At 44.7% G+C, this 13,761-nt stretch overlaps 3 protein-coding genes across 3 annotated transcripts; 2 read left to right on the top strand and 1 right to left on the bottom strand.

The window, feature by feature from the left end:
* Positions 1-1,759: 1,759 nt before the first annotated feature.
* Positions 1,760-2,424, top strand: PHALS_09299 (uncharacterized protein; the record flags this gene model as incomplete). Its single annotated transcript, XM_024724772.1, has 2 exons — positions 1,760-2,310; positions 2,397-2,424. The coding sequence occupies 2 exons, from the start codon at positions 1,760-1,762 to the stop codon at positions 2,422-2,424; spliced, it is 579 nt and encodes a 192-aa protein (XP_024575615.1).
* A 4,855-nt stretch (positions 2,425-7,279) lies between these two features.
* PHALS_09298 (uncharacterized protein) lies at positions 7,280-7,588 on the bottom strand (the record flags this gene model as incomplete). The annotated part of the gene is made up of 1 exon (XM_024724771.1): positions 7,280-7,588. The coding sequence occupies one exon, from the start codon at positions 7,586-7,588 to the stop codon at positions 7,280-7,282; it is 309 nt and encodes a 102-aa protein (XP_024575614.1).
* A 2,267-nt stretch (positions 7,589-9,855) lies between these two features.
* Positions 9,856-10,926, top strand: PHALS_09297 (RxLR-like protein; the record flags this gene model as incomplete). Its single annotated transcript, XM_024724769.1, has 1 exon — positions 9,856-10,926. The coding sequence occupies one exon, from the start codon at positions 9,856-9,858 to the stop codon at positions 10,924-10,926; it is 1,071 nt and encodes a 356-aa protein (XP_024575613.1).
* Positions 10,927-13,761: the final 2,835 nt, after the last annotated feature.

Raw genomic sequence — 13,761 nt, 5'->3', positions numbered from 1 at the left:
ATCGGATGTAGAAGGCGATCTGCAGTTCTCATCCCGTGCCCCGTTTCATGGCAGTGTGTGCAATCTCTTCGACGTTCGAATCTGGTGCGTGCTTATTGACATTCACAAGTTTACGATGGATCTTATGACGATCCCTGTGAAGGATCAAATTACTACACGTGAATGGGCGTTAAGAGGCCGGTACTCCAACGAGTTTTTTCGCCATTACTTCTTAGCCTTTGTCTCTATTCTCTGGATGATTGATCCACCATCCTATTCTAAATCAACATATTGTCACCAGCAGAGCGAAGTTTTCGTGCAGAGCATTGTAAACATGTAATCGTCGCAGAGGCTAAACCATCTGCTTGAGATATTTTTGAGTGCATTTTGTCGAATTGTAGACTTGTACAAATCCCAGTAAATCTTGAAAATAAGCAATTTTGTCATGACATAGCCACTTAAATTGTCTTCAATACACATGACATCGCATTTTGCCATCCATTTAGCCAAATCTTATTGAAAAATTTGTGATAAAAACTCAGATGTGTTTATCGAACCAACAGTTTCGAATAAACGATAGCAAATCATTTCTTAGATCAATAGAAAACATAAAATATACATGAACGAAGGCACTAATCAAACTGGGCAGATCTTGTACCACGGAATTCGATGATCGCACCATCCACAGCGGGCAGCTGTTGAATTGTCGATAAATCCTATGTGAATAAGTGCTTTAAGTTTTCTTATATCTTCGTCTTTTCTGTACGAAATTTCTCTGCCGCAAACGATGTACGATTTGGTCTGTAAACCATGAAGAGAAATATGGGCACACAGTGAACAATAAGCACTGTAATCAAATTTGAGTCTCAATTATAAAAGTGCACTATTCACCATGCTAATTTGAGCTTGTTTAATCACGGATAGTTGTGAATCTTATGCTTGTAAAATGAACTTTAACAGTTTAGAGTGGCGTCATCTTAATAGCGGCGCTATCTGAATTAAAGCGAGCACGATGTGAAAGAAGGTAACGATGATCCCTCGTATTTAAATTTACGCATTTTTGCAGTCCTTAAAATAAATTTAAATTTAGGTCTGTCTGCCTATATAGTCCAATTCGCTTTTCTGCATAGATGTGGAACAACGTTGTGGCAACATATCATTTAGAAACTTTATGCACAGATGTTGATCCTATCAAATTGATAGGATCAACATCTGTGCAGGATGGTGTGAGCTACATACACCATGTCTATCCATGATGAACGATGCAGGAATCATTCATTTTTCATTTCTTTCGGTCATTCTTGCAACTCATTCCAAGAAAAGTTTTCATCTCGATCACTATGCGCGTATCAGATATCTCCTACCTGTTGCATCTTCTTGCTGCTATGGTTCTTCTCGTCGACGTCTTGGTAGCACTCTCCACCTCACTACAACCTATTCAGAGCAATAAACGGGATGGTACCGATCGCCAACTAAAGGCACAAGATTCTCAAGCACCAAAAGAAGTGATTAGTGACGAAGAGAGGGTGGCGTTTTATAGACCTCAGTCTCCAATCAGCCTCCCAAACCTCCAACTCAGCTTGTCGAGCACACCAATGAAAAGGAATACCGAGTTGTCACATCTCTCGAAGAATCCTAGCAAGCAACTACCGACTTCTTCACCAAATCCCTCGCAGTTCCAATCCAATATGTTGATACGTCTTCGAAATTTATCGAAAAATTACATTCCGAACTCGATCAGAAATCAGCGGAAATTTTTTTGGCTAAATTTAGAGCTAAAATGCGTTCGGTGAGACGGACTCATACTAAGTTGCCCGCTCCAGCCAAAAAACCTTCGTCGAAGCGTAATGTCCGCAAGCTGCCGCCATCAGGCAAAAAATCATCGTTGAAAGCCAACATTCCCAGAACAACCACTCCAGTCAACGCTGCCTTGGCGGACCCCTATCTTCAACTGGCCATTCGCACCTCTGCATCGCTAAAAAAACAAATAAAGAGCGGAATTGAAATGGATGTGGCGGTTGGGGGATCTCACACCAAGAATTTGGTCCAACATGGGTTCAATCGCCACGAGGTGGAAGTCATATTGCGTACAGCTAGACTCGATCATGCGAAAGTACAAGACCTTTTGAAACAATACGATACGGCCGTGAAAAAAACTTCCATAACTGCCATATTGGATGATGTGACTGAATTCAACAACCGCCAATCTCTTTCTCCTGATTTTCTCACCAAAGTTGAAGCCCGCGCCGCCAAAGTTATTGTAAACAGAGTAATTGACGATCCACAACGACTTCATCTCAATTCGGAAATGCCATTTTATGACGAGTGGAAGTATCTAGTAACAAAGTGGATCAACCATCTCTACACCCGGGAGCAAGTGGGCCAAATCCTCAAAGGAGCTGAACTACGACCGACAGTAGTGGAGAAGATACTGGACATCTATGACAAGCGCAAAATTGAGCTAAGTAGTCGCCTTGCTGCATTCAACGACCTTCACTAGTCAAACGCCATCGATACACTGTAATAAAAAAATCCCTGATCAAATTGCTGGTTTGGCTTTACTCCAGATGATTCACATCTCATCGCAGCTAAGTGACATCGTTTATTTCACCAACTTGACGATTTTCAATCCTGCTCATGACTACTAGGTAGTTTCTACTTTTCGTTCTGTTCTTCTAGGTGATGAAGAATTCTCAGGTGTCATGACATATGATGACACTTTGTTTCAAACGCTAATCGAGTAAGCAGAATATGATAACTTGGTCTAAAGTTTGCTACCAAATTAAGCTTTTGTTCAGATCTCTGCACTAGTACAGCTGGTCAGAATACAAACGATAACAGTGTCTGTATTTTTGTAAAATATCCCCGTAACATGTAATGCTTGCAACTGATAACAATTTATAGCAGAAAACACTTATTGTGGATCAATGTCTAAACGCAATTACTGTTGGCCCCAAGGCGTTCACAAGCAACCAAAATGCGCTTGTAATACATTCACGTTGATGGAAAAACCGTCCTGCTTCCAAAGAAAGATAGGTAAGGAAATAGATTGGCTTGTTCAAATCAAAACTCTTCCTTAGTTTGAAATTAACGCATGTGCCATACTTAAAATAAAGCTGAGTGAAAATGAAATATTGCGGTCCAGTGATTATCTCAGTTCAAAGTTCGTCTCAATTGTATCAGCTAATTTTTTTGTTGCCATCCGTATTCTTGCCGCTGCTAATCACGTTGTTACGGTTGCTAGCCGGAAGCATCGATGATAAAAGTGTTGTGGTAGCGTCTTCTTTTGACAGTTGTGCTGGTCGGGTGTGGGTTCGTCGCTCTACCTCCACCAGACACCATCACTTATCCCTCACTGCCCCTTACAGGACCATCAGTCTAGCTCTGCTCTGGTGCAGCAGTTCGCAGAGTAGAGTCGGGCGTCTGGAAGGCGAGAATGGCTTGGGAAAGAGTAAGTCTGGGAGAAGGCGGGCTGCCAGTGTGCCATCATGATGTGCCGGGGTTGCTTGTGTGGGAACCGGAAATTCTAAAGTGACGCGTAGATGAGAGAGCCACTCTCATAACGTGTCCTCTTTTTGCCGCGATGCAATATTGAGAAATTTAGACTTATGAAGGTTTCCGCACATTAATGATACCTGAAAAGCGTTTGACAAACTCACCGAAGGCCGGATGAGTCTTCAGCTTTTGTAACACGTTCAACCGCGTCCTCTGCGAGTAGACATCGTTAAAGGTACCGAATGAAAGCGAAAAGTCGTGAAGACCACCAAGTTCGCTGCGAGCGCCAGTGTGGGTTGTCGTCCGCCAAATAGATACCAAGTGCCCTATACCACCCGACCCAAGTCACTCACCACTACATCGACGTCAGACTACAATTGAGCAAGTAGCCATGGCGAAGAGGAAAGATTGTGAAAAAGTCTAGCGCGTCGCATTGCTCAATGCGGAAAGAACCATGTTTGTCAACTCAGCGCTCGCTGTCGTCCGATTCCACAATCTTGCGTAATCGCCGCACACATGAACAGCGTAGCAGTGCGAGATGCTGCCGCTTGAAGTGTCCGTCCAGAAATAAGATTGAGACGATGAATCCGCCACCACGGCACCGTTCGTATACGTAGTCATTCGGAGTAAGCGGTTCATGCGACTCGTTGCGGTCGTGCTTGTCATTCAGCACGAGGCTACTAAGCATCGACTGCCATTGCTATAAGACCGGTGCCGGAATCGAAACGGGCTGCGCGTAGTGCACCAGACGGGAAAGTACCATCGTCTGTGCTTCCACAAGTCACCCGCGGAGTGTGCGTGCGCGCCAACACCACGCATTTAAGCCGTCGTAGAAGTGTTGGCCATCAAACTCAATGATCGTATTGATGACCGAAGCCTGTTCGAATGCGCTACCGAGATACTCTGTGCGTTCGAGAACTTCAACGCCAGTAAGTCTTGGTTTCAATTAAGCGCTCCGAGCACCCACATAGACAAGTTGGGCTTCGCGCTTGAGCCACTGCAGTAGTCTTCCATGATATCAAGTTGCGCCTAATGGTTCAAAATAGAGCCCGCAAGCAGTATCGAGTCATCTGTAAATAACACGCTTGTGGATGTGTGGTCTGCGTTCTGACACATAATGTACTCTCAGCAGGTTGTTGAGAGACTTGATGTTCATAGCGCAGACAATGAATCGCCTTGCTTCACGCCTCGCGTCGGATGCAGCGCAGACAGGGACTCGGTTGATCAGTAGACGCGCGTGTACGACAGCTGAATCCGTTGGATAAACGCTGTGCCGAATCCCATTATGTCAAGCAGCAGAAAAATGCAGTGCTAGTTGACTCCATAGAACGCTTTCTGGAAGTCCAAGATCATGGTGTACGCCTTTTCGTCGCGAGCTGTCACGAGGTCCTGCATATCAGCGAGGAACCGCTCATGGTGGTGAATCGAATGTCTTTTGACGAGTCCTTTTTTGTCTGCTTGGATCAAGCCGGCGATGACCTGCTGCAGATGAAATATCACTGCATTCGACCACACCTTCACATCGACCTGCATGAGTGCGATCAAGCGGTTGTTGCCTGATTAAGCTCTCGATTCCTACTGTGCAGAAGCACCACGGCGGGCTTGCGTTGAGATGGAAGCAAAACCCCACGGCGAAGTTGATCGTTGAACACGGTTCTAAAGCACACGCCAAACACACTAGGAGGGCCTAAGGGAAATCAGCGGTCAACCCGTCAATGACAGGCGAGAATGTCGCTTTTATGTGCCAAATCGCATGCGCAAGGTCGGCAGCTGTGATTGGTGCGTCAAGCATCGCGCGATCAACTTCCGAGACAAAGCGGACGATCGAGTCGAGATGCTTACGCTCAATGGCTATGTCAGGTGGATGAGATCCGCCTGCTGGACTGTTGGGATCTCACATCTCTGATCTCCAGTGCTCAGTGAGCTCGAGGATTCGTCAAGGCACTACCACTTAGTGTCACGACTTTCTTGATCGAGACTCGATGCAAACTCGTGTCCAGCAGACAGAGAAAGTAGCTCGTGGACTTCACGGTGTTGGCCGTTTTGAAGTCGAACGCGGTATCTTGGCTACACTGACTCATCCGCGTGATAATTTTTATGCCGTTTTTCATAGCTCTATCAGAGAGCTCGCGATTTGAGTCTCTACCTGCTGTATGATATCGGGCAGCATCTTGGTCGAGTGCGATGCAGGCGTCCTCGTCAGCTTGCGTGTCTTGCATCCTTCTTTCGCACATCTTGCAGCTGAATCTTGATGCTTAACTCCCATTTCTCCCAAACCTTGCCGGGGTTCCCAGCGTCACGCAGTTGATCGCGAATCAACTTGTCTTCTTTCTTGATCGCAGACGCAACTTCTATGTAGTCGTGAAGGTCTCGCGGAAACTTTCAGTAACCTCTACTGTGCAGCTGTTTCCCTGACCGAAAGATTACGCAGTGAGAGATGTGAACGCCTGCGTACTTCGGTAGGAATACATTAAGTCGTCGAAAAAGCATTTTCGGAGAACGACTCGGGTTGCAGGATGTAGTCCAGCCGCATTTTTTCGAGGAGGCGGACCGGTGAGCACATGTTTCGTGTCGAAGTGAACCCACCATGCATCGACGACACCCAGCTTCGCTAGCCACTCGAGACAGCTGGATCGACTCGGTCAAAACCTCAAGCGAGGATGCGGAGGTCGAGAGGAGTGTTGAGGTCGTCCAACACGAAGTGGGTCGCTTGATCCTCGAACCTTCAGTCTCATAATTCTAGAAGATGTGTTGTTTTTTCCTGTCAATCCATAGGCGCATACACGTTGTGAATGTAGTTGTAAGCACTCTCGACCACCACCTTCACGACAAGGTAGAGATCTGCGAGCGACTAGCTGTGGGTTTTTAATCGCCGAGTTGAAGCCAGGAATGTCAGAGCAATTCATTGTGAAAACTCCACCGCTCCGACCTCTCGTGGGTCGATCGTACAGCAAGTTGGGGTAGTTCTCGAAGTCCTTGTGCTTAAACTCGAGTCTATGTGTAGCCTAAACGTTGAGAGGTGCATGCTGTCTGAGAGTTTAGTTTCTTGGACAAAAGACACCGAGTACTTGAAGAGCAAGCTCTGAGAAAATAAGTGGTCGCTCTTCTTGATGCCATTGATGTTCACGGTGAAAATACCAACGTTGCCTCATGTCATGGCGGGCAGTGCGGATGGTTTAGCAGCGAGTTCTCAAGCCGTCCGCGACCATCACCCCGCTGTCATCCATGTTCTGGAGCTGAAGCACCGACGGGTCATCAGGGTAGCGCCCATCGAGCTTGCGCAGCGCTTCGAGATCGTTAAGCAAGTGATCCTGATACTGCGCCTCACTCCATTGCTGCATGCAGTACTTACCAAAGCAGGCGAAAAAGCGTCTTGGGTGCAGCAATCGCGTGTTGTGCACGAGGATCACTTCGACCTGCTGACCCTTGAGATACTGAATCTAATGATCATTGACAAAGATCGTCGACACGATGCACAATAGTGCCAGCTAGAACGTCTCCAAAGCCTTTGTCGCTCGGGTAAGCTCTCGCAGCGACTCGGACGTGCTCAACACATGGCGCACGTCTTAAGAAATTCGAGACGCTTGGATGAAACTGCTTTTCTCATCAACTTTTTCTATTTGGTGGCGCAACTGAAGTCTTCACCCGGCTGCGTCGCTATTGACGCACGACTGAATGTGTGAAACTGCGCGAGACCAGCAATTTTGGCTTCTTGCCTGTCATCTACAGTAACGGCGCGCTGTTACTGTGGATCGCCTTCTTCGTGATACGCGGCGTTCGCGATTTTCTCTAGCAGCTTGCACACTCAGTCGATCTTCTTGTCTGCTTCCACGAGACGGCCAGGAAGGGTAATGATAAGCGCTGTGTTTTCGTCGTTGATCGACTCGGTCACTTCCATAACTTGTAATGGCTTTGATGCCATCTTGACCTTCGTGTGATGGTTCTCTATTATAAAGGTGGACTCGACCGATGTCTTCACAGTGTCAGGACGTTTCATATTCGCAGTGATGATCTGGCGACGCACGCCGTACTTCTTGTCGGCTATCACGTCCTTCAATTCAAAGGAGACCTCCATCGACTTGAAAGCATTGAATTCGGCTGCGATGTCATCCATTGGCATCACTTTCTGCTTTTTCAGAAGAGCAGTGAAATCGTTTCGCTACGACCTCGCTTCCGTCGCCACGAGAGAAACGTTTCTTGTAAAGCTTTTTTTCCCCATCTTGGTTGAAATATGAGAGGAACAGCATAGCTATCCAAAACCGTTCTTTGCTGATGAGACATAGTATGGATTTAACTTTGTTATCCTCCCTTCGGGGCTAATGCGATATCGCTTACTTCAATACAAGGTTAGCGAGCTCGAATTTAAGATGAGCTCCTCACCTCCCAATCCACCTCTTAAGAGAATATCATGTGGATGTCAGCCACGCTTTACAATTTGTATATAATATGTTATCATCGCGATCTTTCATAATATCTATTTTTTGTCGTTTGGTGCTGCAATCGTTGTAAGTAATTTGCACTAACCTATGTCCTTTTCAATGAGAGCGGTTGTAAGCTATGCTTACTGCTTTACTAAAGCTTCAACGCAAAACTCTTCCATGCTTTACCTAAATCGAGAGTGATTTCATGCATCTATTAACAGCCAAACCTCTTAGCGTTATGCTTGCAGTGATATCATGTATTTATCCGTCTGATAGGCTTCAATGTATTGATTGCCCCAGTGTGATGGCATCGGCGTTTCCCTATGATAGATATGGCATTAACAAGTACGCGAGAAAATTAACGGTTTGTAACCCAAAAATGTGCTGAAATAAGCGGCAAAGTCGCAAATACCATGATTCCGTGATCCATACATCGTGAAATCCTTTATCACGTCCATCAAGCGCCTAAGAATCGCTCAATTCACAAAAAGACAAAGTGGAATGGTGCAATATTTTCATAGTTTCGTGTTGGCTGATAAATTCATACAGAACCAAATTAAAATCAAATTATCGTACTTACTTATATTAGCCAATGTTTGGCCCGCATTAATCACGTTTTGGCCAGTGATATGGCCTAGATTTAGTTCAGTGGGTTTAGAGCAAAACGGAAAACATCAGTTTAGATACAAAGTTTAGGTTTAAACCCATTTTGATCAAGTCTAAGACCTCAGACCCGTGTACGGACGGACGAACAGCATGTGTTGATAGACTGATGAGATCTGCTAGTTTTGGCAGGTACCTTTATCTCACCTACCATGATCGATGGGGTCCCATCCTATTCTAGATCAACATATTGTAGCAGAATGTTCATGCAAAGCATTGTAAACATCTAATCGTCGTAGAGGCTCAACCATCTGGTTGAGATACCTTCAACTGTGTTTGTCTTATAGTAGACTATCCAGATCCCAGAAAATCTAGCAACTTCGTCATAACGTGGCCACTTAAAGTGACTTCAATGCACATGACGTTTCATCATCTAAACTAGCGTCATCGCTCGATTCAGCAAAACCTTATTAAAAAATTCGTGAAAACAAATTTCAATGTGGTCGTCATTTGGTAACAATCGCACAAACACAGTGTCACTTAGATCACTTCTAGGAACAATGATAGACATAAACCATACATCCACAAAGGCATCAAGTGATTGGAAGCAAGACCAATCGAATTGGGTAGTGGAAGAGCTTGTACCACGGATTCGATGATCTTACCATCCCTGTTTGATTTACTAAAGTTCTTTGCCGCAATGATGTGCGATCATGGTCTGCAAATCATAAAAAGAAATATGGGCGCACAGTGAACACTAAATCTGTGGATTTGAAGCCACAACCATGAAAGTGCATTATCCACTATGCTAATTTGAGCTCGTTTCATGCACGAAAAGCTGTAAATCGTATGCATGTAAAATGTTCTTCAACAGTATCGAACGGCGTCATCTCAACAGCGGCGCTAGCTCAGGAAACTGTTTTTGAATGGGCATATTGGGAATGAAGGTACACGTGGGTGTAACAATTAAGATCGCACCCCTGCTTGAAAATTATGCATAGGTACGGAAGGAGATACACACCTAACAGATCGGATAAGGAAACAAATCTCGGGAACAATAAGCATTTACAGTAGTTAAAATAAATAAAAGGGAAAGAAAGAAACTTGGAGGTGTAGTTTTTATTATCCTATAGATCCCACTTTTTTTTCTGCATAGATGTGGACAATGCCAGTCTTTTATCCTAATGGTTGCAGCACAGAAATTCTTTGATACAGATGTTGATCATATCAAGGAGTTATTTTTCCTATCCGATCTGTAGAATGGAGTGGACTACATACATCATGTCAATTTGGAAATCATTCATTTTTCATTCTGCTCGGTCAGTCTTACCAACTCATCCTACAACACTAAACCACTATGCGCAGACCATATTTTTCCTTCGTGCTGCATCTTCTTTACGCTGTGGTTCTACTCGTCGACGTCTTTGCAGAACTCTCCACCTCAAATCAAACTCTTCAGAGCAATGAACGGGATGCAAGCGATCGCCAACTAAGGGCGCAAGATTCACAAGAACAAAAGGAAGTGATTGGTGACGAAGAGAGGGTAGCGTTTCGTCAAGCTCTGTCTCCGCTCAGCGAAAATTTGCTTGAACTCCGCTTGTCGACCGTACCCATGAAAAAGATTTCACACCCACCTAAAGAACTTAGTTCTCGAGAAAAAGTCGCTTTATGGACTCGTATTTTGGGGTTCAAAGATAAAGATATTGATTATTTACAGTTGAAGCTTGAGCTTCCCCAGCTCAAGCAAGCAAGCGGATACGTCAATCATTTGGCCGAAATTTTGCGCGACAATCGACAAAAAGGTAGAATCGGATTGCTCGCTTTAGCTGAGAAAGTCTTGCTAGACCCCTATGGTTACAAGTTACGCATCTCATTAAAAACCGCTTTGTCGGACCCCATTGTGCGAGCAGCTACTTTCGTCGCTTCATCGCTACCAAAACGTCAAGGTGACATTGGCACTTTGCGAGATTGGATACCTTGCTTCATGGTATTTATCAAATCTGGATTCACTCTCGACGAGGTGGAAATAATACTGAAAACAGCTCGACTCGATGCGGATACCGTGGCAAAACTTTTGCTGTTATACGATCCAGTTAGGTATAACATGCGTCTTGAAGACGTAATGGATACAGTGACCAAATCCAGCACTCATTCTGCTGATTTGCGTACCATAATAGACGTCCGTGCTGCCGAATTCATTGCATACAGAGCACAAAAAGAAGCGGTGAAACTCAGTCTTGATCGAGGTCAAGACCTCGAAACATATCCATTACACGAATGGAAGATTCTACTGGAAAAGTGGGTCGAGCGTCACTACACTCAGGAACAAGTGAGTCAAATCCTTCAAACTGCTAAATTACACCCGGAAGGAGTGCAGTCGTTACTACGCGTCTATGCCAAAAGCCAAGAGCTTCACTTTCTGCCTTAAAAACGCGCCTCATTAGTCAAACGCCGTCGACTCGCAGCAATGAACTTTCCTTAATCAAGATGCTGGTCTGGGATGATTCACATTTCATTGCAGCTGATTCGACGAAGCCTTTTAACAACTTGACTAGTCTCAAACCTGCTCGTGACTAAGTAGATTCGACTCTTAGTTTTACGATGAAGAAACCTCATGTGTCATAAGATATTTTTAAACGCTTGTTTTAAGCACTTTTTGATTCACCAACTTTGCAGGTTCGTCTTGCCTCCTTAAGCAAAGGTTTAGATTTCTACACGCTAATATAGCTGTTCAGAATACAAACCATAAAAGTGTCTATGCCCTGTAAAATCACATGCTTGTAGCTGATAACAATTCATTAGAAAACTTATGCAGAAAACATCTGTGGTAGGCCGAGCCTTACAGAGGTTACTGTTCGCCTGGAGGCGTTCACGAGCAACACAAATGCGTTTGTGATACATTTCCAGAATTCATACATTTATGGAAAACCCACCGAGTTTAAAAGCTGAGACCACCGCTGAAGCTGGTAGTCAACAAATTGACGGGAATTGTGAAGCAAAGTATGTGAAAATACCTTGGACACCTAAACATCGTTGAGATCATTAACAGTACATGTGACACAGAAGATTTTGAATTTGCTGTTGCCACAAACTTTGTCAGATACGACTGACGTTGTTCCGCAATAGGTAGAGCGCTTGAATTGCTCAACAAAAGTTTGGTCCCTAAATATTTCATTTTTCAGTTGAAGCACTTTGTCGGATTTAGAGAAGTTTGTAAAAGAAGGTAACATGTAAAATGGGTACATTTTTAGGCCCATTGTTCGCACAACCGCTTGCTACGTCTGAGCCATTCATATTATAAATTAGGCTCTTTAGACTAGATCCTGATTTATCTAAAGCCTATCAGCGACTACCGTTGCTTTAGCAATCACTTACCGTATTGTGTCCGTAAAAATTGTGCCCGTAATTAAGACCAGGCACATACCGTATCCCTCTGACGTCGTTCGTCCGTTCAACCAGCATTCAGTGGTGTAATCTCAACAGTCCCTCCCACTCACCACTGATGCCGTGTGTACTTGGCACGTAGTCAACTTACAGTCCGAAGATGTTGAAGCCTCTTGATTCCACTTTTGTCGGGGAGGACAACCAAGGGGCAATTGTACTGGCAAATAACGCTGCCTACAACGCGCGGACGAAACATGTCGACATTTGCCACCACATCATTTGAGAAAATGTGGCTCAGGACTTTATTGTTATATCGGCATGTATTAGCACTAGCAGACATGATGGCAAAGCCTTTCTCAGGGATCATTGTCATGATTGGGGATGCGCCTGTGATATTAAAGTCCAAATATCAGCGACCCGTGGGAAATAAACTCAGCAGATTCTGAGTATATAACGTCTTAGACACCCAGTTCGCGACTAGTATGGCTTACAGCGCATCTCATGTCGCAAACCGTAAGGTCTTCCCTTCTTGCTCAACGTCGAGACGTCGTTGTACATAAAAAATTATTTTACATGGACGTTATGGATATATGATCATACAGTAAGAGACTAAATCGAACTTCGTCCTGACTTCTGTGAAATACTAAAAGACACAAATTTGCGCAGGCTTGGGTGTATGATGATGCTGATCCTACAAATGCAAACTTGTTGACAAAACGCAAACCTTTTTAATGCAATGCGTAAAGCGTCTAATAAACCATGAGTATTTGCGCTCTCTCTATTCTTGAGGAAGTGTAGACACCAACAGTGTATCGGACAGGAGTCCCGAGCGTGGCTCACGGGCTGATCGTGGAGTGACACGTAACCCACTGATCGCTGCTCAAATTTCGGAGCAGTCGCTGCATGTCATACGTAACACTCACCCAATTCGCGACCAGTATGGCTTAAAGCGCATCTCATGTCGCCAGCGTCCGTCGGCGGGGACTGCATCTTTGACAGCTTTAAGTCTGATTTGCTTTGATTCTTGACGGGCCTGGAGTTTTGCTGGTTAAATTGCTCAACAAAATTGTTGATAACGAGTCTGCTTTGACCATACGGGTACTCTTCGTCTAATCATAATCAATCTTCATCCCCATAATAAAATTGAGTTTGCCAAGCGCTTTCATCTTAAAAGCCTTCTTAAGCTTCAGCTTGACTTCTTGAATCCCTTCGCTGCAATAATCATGTCATCGACGTATGAACAGATGTAAATAGACCTGCAGTTGTCTTTTTGACACATATAGACTGATCAGAACCACAACTCCTGAAACCGATATTGTTCCATGCGCAGGCCGCTTGGTCAAGGTTATAGATTACCTTGTTGAATTAACATACGCAGCTCTTGCTGACACGTTCTTTAAGATCACTGTTCAGAAAGGTGTTAGCCGCTTTGTTACAAAGCCTTTATCTACATTAAAGGCTAGCACCATGAGAAATACATTCATGTGGGCCACTGGAGAGTACGTACTTAAGAAATCAATTTCAAACTTTGGCTTGAATCCCTTTGCTACAATACATGTTACGCAGTATTTGGTTCCCGGAACCAGGTCGATCTCATGACGCACACCTCGGTCCGGAGGTAGGACCGAAGCCGGGTCTTTGGAGACGACGTCTTGAGATTCCTTCACCATAGGATAGTACGGATCCAAGTGATTCCGTAGGATCGACGATCCACATCGTGGGTTCAGCACTCTCTTGGTGTCCTCCAAGAAAGCTTCATCCAGAAGCGATGACGAATTTATCTCCTCGTCCGGTCGGACAATGAGCACTTCGGCCAAATCGCTTGCCTTCAAGACACTGCCGAACGATTCAAGGGACATCTCGTCCAGCTCAAGAAAAA

This window comes from Plasmopara halstedii (genome assembly GCF_900000015.1).
Source record: "Plasmopara halstedii genome assembly, contig: Scaffold_410, whole genome shotgun sequence".
NCBI classification, from domain to species: Eukaryota; Oomycota; class Peronosporomycetes; order Peronosporales; family Peronosporaceae; genus Plasmopara; species Plasmopara halstedii.
Note: the sequence above shows the minus strand (reverse complement) of the source record. Positions and strands in the feature narration are given on the sequence as shown.